This window comes from Talpa occidentalis, unplaced genomic scaffold, assembly GCF_014898055.3.
Source record: "Talpa occidentalis isolate TD23 unplaced genomic scaffold, MPIMG_talOcc4v2.1 talOcc4.9, whole genome shotgun sequence".
Taxonomy (NCBI): domain Eukaryota; kingdom Metazoa; phylum Chordata; class Mammalia; order Eulipotyphla; family Talpidae; genus Talpa; species Talpa occidentalis.
The window spans coordinates 26,630,830-26,639,333 of record NW_023605305.1 but is presented as its reverse complement, the minus strand read 5'-3'; the positions used below and the strand labels follow the sequence as shown (position 1 = coordinate 26,639,333).

At 49.7% G+C, this 8,504-nt stretch overlaps 1 protein-coding gene across 1 annotated transcript; it reads right to left on the bottom strand.

Moving 5' to 3' along the window:
* Positions 1-82: 82 nt before the first annotated feature.
* Positions 83-5,018, bottom strand: CDC20 (cell division cycle 20). The gene is made up of 10 exons (XM_037498286.2): positions 4,680-5,018; positions 4,445-4,593; positions 4,264-4,360; positions 3,941-4,069; positions 3,647-3,843; positions 3,452-3,546; positions 3,077-3,305; positions 2,795-2,920; positions 679-796; positions 83-324 (listed from the first exon to the last, which is right to left on the bottom strand). Exons 1-10 carry the CDS (start codon positions 4,858-4,860, stop codon positions 146-148), a joined length of 1,500 nt encoding a protein of 499 aa, XP_037354183.1. The 5' UTR covers positions 4,861-5,018; the 3' UTR covers positions 83-145.
* Between the last annotated feature and the right edge of the window lie 3,486 nt (positions 5,019-8,504).

The window sequence follows — 8,504 nt, the reverse complement described above, 5'->3', positions numbered from 1 at the left end:
CACATGCCTAGCTGTCTGATCACAGTAGAGAGGACTCTGGGAAGGCTGCTGACACCAAGATCATGCAAAGAGAAGACAGGGAGGAGACGTGACTTTATTAGGAAAAAAAAAACAAAAAAAAACACTGAAGGTGTTGAGTTGGTCCTCAGCGGATGCCTTGGTGGATGAGGCTGCTTTTGGCTGCACTGGCCTTTTCCCGCTCCCGCCGGCGAGCAGGATCCAACTCAAAGCAGCGCCATAGCCGCAGGGTCTCATCTGCTGCGGCTGATGCCACTGTGGCCCCATCTGGACTCATGGTCAGACTCAGGACCCGGGCTGTGTGACCTGAGGTATGAACAGGAAAAAGTGGAGCAGTACAGATGAATGTAGACACACTGCTGCCTTCCAATTTGTAGGGTTACCAACCTTTTTTGGGTTTTGTTTTTTGTAACAGCTTATTGAGACTTTTTAAAGTGTACAAGTCATTGCTTTTTAGCATACTCACAAAGTTGTACAAACATCACAGCTGTCTAATTCCAGAACATTTTCATCACCTCATAAAGTCACTTCTCTACCCTCTTCCCTTAAGTCCCTGGCAACCTATTTAATCTGTTTTATTTCTCTGCAACTGCCTTGTCTGGGACATTTCATATAGTCATACATTATGTGGTCTTTGTGTCCATTTTATTCAGCACCTACCTTTGAGCTCAGCCACCTTGGCCATGGTTGGGTACTTCCAAATAACCAGCTGGTTCTGGGCAAAGCCATGGCCTGATATGAGCTCCTTGTAGTGGGGAGACCAGAGGATGGAGCACACCTGTGGAAAGGGACTAGCATGAGAATGACGGAACTAATGCTACTAAAATCAGAACTAAGACCATTCTAATGTTGGGCCTCCCTAGTGGCGCAGGGGTTAAGACCCAAACTATGAAGCTGTCTGCAGCCACTGTGGCACGAGTTTGATCCCAGGCCAGGGAGCTACCCACATGGTGCAGCAGACCTCTCCTGTCTCACTCACTGCTCCCCTCAGCAGTGTATTTCAGGCAGTCTGCCTGTTCTGTTCCCCACTCTGTCTCTGGTGAATCCTCTCACCCCCACCACACCTCTGGCCTGTACCCCAGTTCTTGTATGCATAAATAAATAAATCTTAAAAAAAAAGACCATTCTAATGTTCGGCACCCTGACAGGTGCTACAAACGGGACTTACAGGCTGTATTCCTTACAAAAGCCCTTGGAGAACAATTGCTCTTCTTTTTATTTATTTATCCATTTATTTATTTATTTTTAAGGTTTATTTATTTATTTATACAAGCACTGGGTACAGTCAGAAGTGCAGGAGGGTGAGAGGATTCGCCAGAGCAGGGAACAGAACAGGCAGATGGACCTAAGCACACTGCTGAGGGGAGCAGTGGGCGGCAGGAGAGTTCTGCGCGCCATGTGGGACCCTGGCCGGCGGCCCGGGATCAAACCAGCACTGCAGAGGCTGCGGACAGCTTCACAGCCCAGCGCTCAACCGCTGCGCCACCAGGGGAGGCCCTTCTTTTTTATTTACGTTTTTAATTATTATTTTAAAATTTATTTTTGCATAGAAGAACTGGGGTGTAAGCCAGAGGTGGGGGGTGAGAGGATTCACCAGAGACAGAGTGGGGAGCAGCACAGGCAGATCTACTGAAATACATTGCTAAAGGGAGCAGTGGGCAAAACAGAAGAGGTCTGCTGTGCCATGTTGGTTAGCTACCCAGACAGGGACTGAACTCAGGATGTTGCAGTGGAAGCACCAAGACTTAACCCCTAGGCCACTCGGAAGGCCCCCTGCTCTCCATTTACTTTTTTTTTTTTTAAGATTTATTTATTTATGCATACAGCCAGAGGTGAGGGGTTGGGGGTGAGAGGATTCACCAGAGATAGAGTGGGGAAGAGAACAGGCAGATCTACTGAAATACACTGCTTAGGGGAGCAGCAGGCGAGACAGGAGAGGTCTGCTGCACCACGTGGGTAGCACCCTGGCCAGCCGGTGATTGAACTCATGATGCAGAGGCTGCGGATAGCTTCACAAGTGCTGTGTTTAACCCCTTGCACCATCAGGGAGGCCCCATGCCCTCCATTTTTAAAGATTCAGAATCAAAAGCAGAAGGAAGCTCAGCACATTTGCCTAAGGTCAAATGCAAGTTAAGTTAGTAGGTGACAGAGCCTGAATTTGAACTCTAGCTCCATAGCCCTCTCTAGAATGAAGGCTGGATGTGTCGGAAGGGAAGCTGGAGTGGATGCAGGGAGATATACCAGCAAGGAAGGGCCTCAAGGATCACTTCTAGTGGGTTTAGATCATATTCTATAGTTGATGGGGATAACACTACCAGACCACCCAGACCAATACAAATGACAGACTCAAAGAGATGAGAACACTGGGAGACCAATGCAGTGGCCCTTGGCTGGGAAGAAGGGTGAGGCTGAGGGGACAGATATTCTGAGGTAAAAATGACCAGTCTTGATGAGTAGGTGAGGAGGATGAGATTCTAGGTTTTTCAGATTTCTGAATAGATTCTGCCTCTCTCAAACAATACAAGAGGAGGAGGGAAACATTTAAAGGAGGCAAGGGAAAGTGACAAGTTTAATTTGGGACATATTGGGGTGTCCTTATAGGACACAGGGATAGAGATAAGCCACAAATTATTGGAACTATGGGTCTGAGTTAGAAGTTCGGGAATCATCAGGATATAGACTTGGCAAAATTATTGAAATGGACATGGCTTCTTAGGAAGTATATATAATAGAGAGTAAGAACACATCCGCAAGTGGGAAGCTGAAATAAGACTACCTGGGAATGAGCATCCACAGCACTCAGACAGGCCCCAGAGCAGACATTCCAGATGCGAATGTGTCGGTCACTGGTGCCCCCTCCGGTTGCAAGGACATTGGACTGCCAGGGACACCAAGCTACAGCCTAGATGAAACAGAGGTGAGGTCAGATTAAAATTAGAGTGAGGTGAACTGCGGGGGTCACAGATTAAGCCAGTTCAATCCCACCATCCCATCTCCCTTTAATAGTCCCCAGGTTCTGGCTGAGGGTCTGCAAAAGCTCCAGCCCAGCCACACTCACCTTGACAGCCCCTTGATGCTGGGTGAATGTCTGCAGGGGAACCCAGCCACCTTCTCCAGGAGCACTGGGCCACACATTGACCAAGTTATCATTGCCACCACTGGCCAAATGTCGTCCGTCTGGGGCCCAGCGCAATCCACATACTTCCTGGCTGTGGCCACTCAGTGTGGCCACATGGTGTTCTGCTACACGAACATCATGGTGGTGGATATGGCCGGAGCGTGAGCCACTATGGAAGAGAAGGGGATCAGGTTCTGTGCCAGTGTCAAACACAACCAGCAGGCCAGTGCTACTTCAGTGTAGTGGTATATAGTTGAGGGAGAGTAGACAAAAGTCATAAACTGATTTTGTCACAGATTAGCAAGAACCACTGACCTGGACAGGATATAGCTATTCCAACACAGGGAGCCCACTCGTGCAGAGTGACTGGTCATGTTTCGAAGCCGTTTCTGCTGTTGCACATCCCACAGCTAGAGATCAGAGATTGGGACTCAGAATTAATGTCCTCCTGCTGGGCAAACTCCCTGGGTCTGGGAGGCAATAAAGCTGCAGCACAAGGACAAGTCTCACCTGCACCTCAGCACTGCTGGTACCCACAGCCAGGTAGTTGCCCTCTTTGATCCAGGCTACAGAAGATACATACTCCCCAGGCTGTTCCATTTGGAGCAGCTGCAGGATGTCACCAGAGCTAGCATTCCACAAGTACACACTGTTGTCCAGTGCCACGGCTAGGACATTTCCAGAGCTCCAATCCACAAGATTCAGGTCTGCCAGGGCGGGAAAGGGGAGAGCATGCTTTTTACTTGTTTGTCTCATCCCCGGGCCCTTTCTTCATCCACTGGGCAAAGAGAAGGCTGCACTTACAGTAGTCATTCCGGATTTCAGGGGCATCCAGGATGCGGTCTGGCAGGGAAGGAATGTAACGGCATGCCTTCCGGCTGGAGCCAGGTGTGGCCTTTTGGCTATAGAGCACTTTCAGTCTGTTCTGGTAACCTGTGGCAACAGAGTGGGTTTAGACGCTGGGAGTACTGACACGGTCACCTGCCCCTCCCCCTTGGCCTGGCCCTAGCCTGGAAAGCTGGATAAGCACTTCCCCTTCCCATGGGAAGGAGCAACAGACGGGCATCTCCCTCGCAGGCCTCAGGCCTCGGGAGGCGCTGACACCTCCTAAGAACTTCAGTTCTTACCCTCTGGGGCATTCTGTGGTTTTCCACTGAGCCGAAGGATCTTGGCTTCCTCCACATCGAAACCGTTCAAGTTCAAAGCCCAGGCTTTCTGATGTTCCTAGCACATAAAGCGGGAGGTGGAATGGCATTATCCAAAGGACACTGACAGGTCCGCTACCCTAAGCCCCTCTGAGACACATACCTTCTTGGTGGGCGTCTGGCTGTTTTCTGGCTGGTTCTCCTTGCTCAGGAGGAAGCTGGCCACCTCCATCTGGGAAGCACTGCGATGGGGGATATAGCGGTCGCCGCCAGGCTTGCTGGGAGTGGTCTGACTCTTAGAGCTGGATTTACCTGGGGCGGGGAGAGGGAGGCCAGTCTGACCAGGCTGCTCTCAGCCGTCCCCTCTCCCGCCCCGCGTCCCGCCGCACTCTACCAACCAGGGGTTCGCCCCGGGGTCCTGCCGGCGCTGTGGGACCGGTTGGCAGCCCGCATGGGCGAGGGGGCGGGCCCCGCCGCGTCCTTAGCTTTGCGCTGCCAGCGGGCGGGCGGTGCATTGGGGATGGGCGCGTCCAGCTGGAGCAGCGAGTGCAGGTCACTCTCGAACACGAACTGCGCCATGGGGGCGTCTGGAGGGGAGGGCCCGAGGAAGGGAAGGCAGCCGAAGAGGCAGCGACCGTGCTCTGGGGCGCAGGGCGTGCCGGCCGCGGCCCGTCCTCGGCTCCGGCCAGCAGACTCCCACCGCCCGCTCTCAGGAGGTTCCAATTCCAGGCGGCCCTGACGACTCCCGACGCACGCGACTTAAACTCTCCGCTTCGAGCGCTCATTGGCTCCTTCAAAACCCAACCGTCTCAACCGCTGCCCTCGCCCATTGGCCTCGACGGCGCAGGGGGCGGGCCTTCCGGGTCACAGATCTCACGAGAATCGGACGGCGGAGCGTGATTTGAGGAATAAGAGAGAAAGGCGTAGGCGGGGCCCTGGGAACCCGCGTCTGAAAACCTGGGGGGCGGGGCCGGCCGCGATGGGGGACCCGGCCCCCGCGGGCTCTGCATTCCGGAATCGCTTCCATTCATTCCTCAGCTTCCCCTCACCCGCTCCTCACTCTTCAAGTCTGAGCGTGGGTCATTATTTATGACACATAAATACAGAGCTCGGCGGAGTGACCTAGAGCCGTGGCGCCTTTCGGAGAAGGGAAAGGCTGCGGGCGCACAGCCCCGGGCAGGGGCATGGGGGGGCGGGGGGGGCGGAGAAGCCTTGGAAGTCAAAAGAAGGCCAGAGACGGGTTAGAATGTATGGGCTGTTTGCTTAGTGCCAGGAAGAACGCTGCTCGGGAGGGAGTAGCACGTGTGTTTAGGGGGAAATGAAAGGCGTGAATTCCTTAAGGTCAAGGAAAAGGATCATGCTTCAGACCTGCCTCTCTGGAAGCTAAAATTGGGCTGCCCTGTGGAGACCACTGTGGCTTCCCTCCGCCGGGCTTTGGAGCTGTCGGGGATCAGAGAGATGAGGCTAGTCTGTGCATAAGTCCTGCTCACGCTGGCAACATACCCGTAGTTTACAGATGAAGAAACAGGAGGCGAGGGAAGTGATTTGACCCAGGTCACGTTGTTATAGAGCAGCCCCGATATTAAACGGGTTCCTGGCTGTGGGTCCTCACCCGCGCGCTTTAAAGGGACTTATGAATACTCTACTACAGACACACACAAAAGGGTTAATAAAAGGTTTATTTACAAGAGAAAAGGAAATAAGGAAAATGTACAACTCAGGGAGAAAATAGGGAAATAAAGTCTTTAATGCGTCCTACCCGATCCGACGACCTGGAAACCCAAAGTCACTCTCAGAGCTGGCCGGAGGCTGCGAGCTGGTGGAGAGCCAAAATGGGTCCCCCAAAGCCCACGTGTCTGCCTTTTCTATCCACCTGGCTGCTTAACCCCACCCTCAGGTCCCAGCCACCTTCCCTTTGGTGGTGATGGGATTTGGAGTTCCCAGTGTCTTTGGCTTTGGCCTGGGGTGGGGGTGGAGTCCACAAAGCCTATATGGAAATAGCTTTGGGACATCCTTTTCCCCCTAACAACGTCATTTGGTGGGGAATCCTGGTCTGATTCCTGTTTAATTCAGTGCCCTAATATTGACCTGGATGAACTGTTTGAATAATCTTAGAGGTGAAGCTGAAATCATAAAAATAATAGTGGGTGCCATTTATTGGCCATCTGCTAAATACTGTTTATGCACATTTATTGAGTTTACTCCTACTCCCTAAGGCAGGCACTCTTAATTCCTTTTTACAGAAGGGGAAACTGGGTGAGAAAGATCCAGGCTTGGGTTAGAAATGTGGCCAAAGCCAATAATAGTAAGCAATGGTGCCAAACTGTCTAACCCCTGTACTCCTAACTATCCGGCGTACTGTCCTAGAGAGAGGCTGGCAAAATCACATTTTCAATCGTTAACCTAAGATCAGCCCTGACGATGGAAAAATCTGGGTTTCATAGTCCAAGCTTAATTTTTTTTTTTTTTAACTTTGAAACAGCCATGTTCTCCGTTTCCATTCACTTTAGAAAACAAGGTGTTGAGTGTCCTGGAATTGGAAATGTGGTGCCCTTGAATCCCAGATAACATTGAAAAGATAGTATAGAGTCAAGCTGGTAAGGGCCTTAAATGTTGAACTAAGGAATTTGAATTTTACCTGCCAGGTATTGTGGCATCAGGAGGGTTTCCATATAGGGAAGAGTCTTACAAAACTGTATCTGAGGGTATGATTAGCAATTTGCAATTTTTGGAGCAAGGGTAACTAGAGGAAAAGGACAGAGTAAATAAGTGTACAGCCTCAGGGGTTTTTTGCTTTGTAAAACAGAGGAATGAAAGAAGCCAGTGGGGGTTATATTGACATGAAATGGGGTGAGTTCTAATATAATGCAAAGTGGTCAAGCAGAATGATGACAGAAAAGGTCATATTTGGCTACTGAGAAATCAGTGACCTTGGAGAGAGTAGGACAAGAGAGTGGGTGCTAGGGTTCCATTTGAAAGAGGTTGCAGGAAGAAGAGTGGGGAGCAAGCACAGGCCACTTGTGTAAGAAACTTGGGAGTGAAAAGGGTAGTGTTTAGAGCTTGAGGAAACACCAACACCAAGAGGCCTATGCATGCTTGAAGGTGAAGACAAAAGGGCAGGGATGATGAAAGGGACCAGGCAGGGCCAGCAGATAGAACAAGGAAACTGTATCCCTTCCCTAGGAAGATATGGAGAGAAAATACAGGGAGCTTTTCCAACCTAAGAAAGATCACTTTTACTTAGGTTGGACAGAAGGAAAATAAGGCTTTAGAGACAGATAGAGAGCAGATAGGAACTGGTTAGATGGGAGAAACTCCCACCAGAAGTGGGAGATCATTAGACTTGAATTTAGTAAAGCAAAAGACATGGAAGGAATAAAATGTAGGTGATTTTCAGGTGCTGAAACAACCCATTTGGCAGAGTATTTACTCTGTGCTTTGCATCATTGTGTTAATACTTTTAATCCTTATGTAGGGAAATGGAAAAGAAACAGTTCATATTCTGAAGAGTCAAGCTAAAGACTTAGAGGTTAGGAGTAAGATGAATAGGAAGCAACGTACAGGTTGGATTTAAGGAGAGACCGGAGGTTGCAGTAATAGCTCAGTGAATACGGAGAAGAGGAGATGGAATTTAGGAAGTAAAAGTGGTCAGGACAGAAGGAATTGTAGGGTATCATAGGTTGAATTGTGTTCCCCACAAAATGCATATGTTGAATTCCTAACCCCAGAACTTCCAAGTGTGACCGTTATTAGGAAACAGGGTCACTGCAGATGTAATACATCAAGATGAAGTCATTGGACCATAATCTAATATGGCTGGTGTCCATATAAGATGGGAAATTTGGACACAGATTCACAGAGAATGAAATATGAAGAATATCCCAGAGAGATTTTATGAGCTGAGGCACAATGAAGATTTCCAGGAAAATTCCAGAAATTGGGGGAGAGGCATAGAGCAGATTCTTTCACACAGGTTTCAGAAAGAACTAATGCTGCTCACTGATACCTTGAACTTCTAGCCTCCAGAACTGTGAGACAAAAAATATTTGTTTTTCAAACCACCAAGTTTGTGGTACTTTCTTATAACAGTGCTACCAAATAACACAGAGGAAATCAGAGGGTGAAAGGAAGGTGCATTTGATTGAGTGACTTATTCCTCCACCCCCATCCCTGCATCCGAAGGATTAACTGTATCTCTCTTATAGCTACTCTCTCCAGATTGA

Coding starts and splice junctions, on each gene's coding strand:
- CDC20 (XM_037498286.2), bottom strand. CDS start 4,860: ATGGCGCAGTTCGTGTTCGAGAGTGACCTGCACTCGCTGCTCCAGCTG. Junction 4,594..4,679: donor GACCCCGGGGCGAACCCCTG/GTTGGTAGAGTG, acceptor TCCCCGCCCCAG/GTAAATCCAGCTCTAAGAGT. Junction 3,547..3,646: donor CCAGCAGTGCTGAGGTGCAG/GTGAGACTTGTC, acceptor TCTGATCTCTAG/CTGTGGGATGTGCAACAGCA.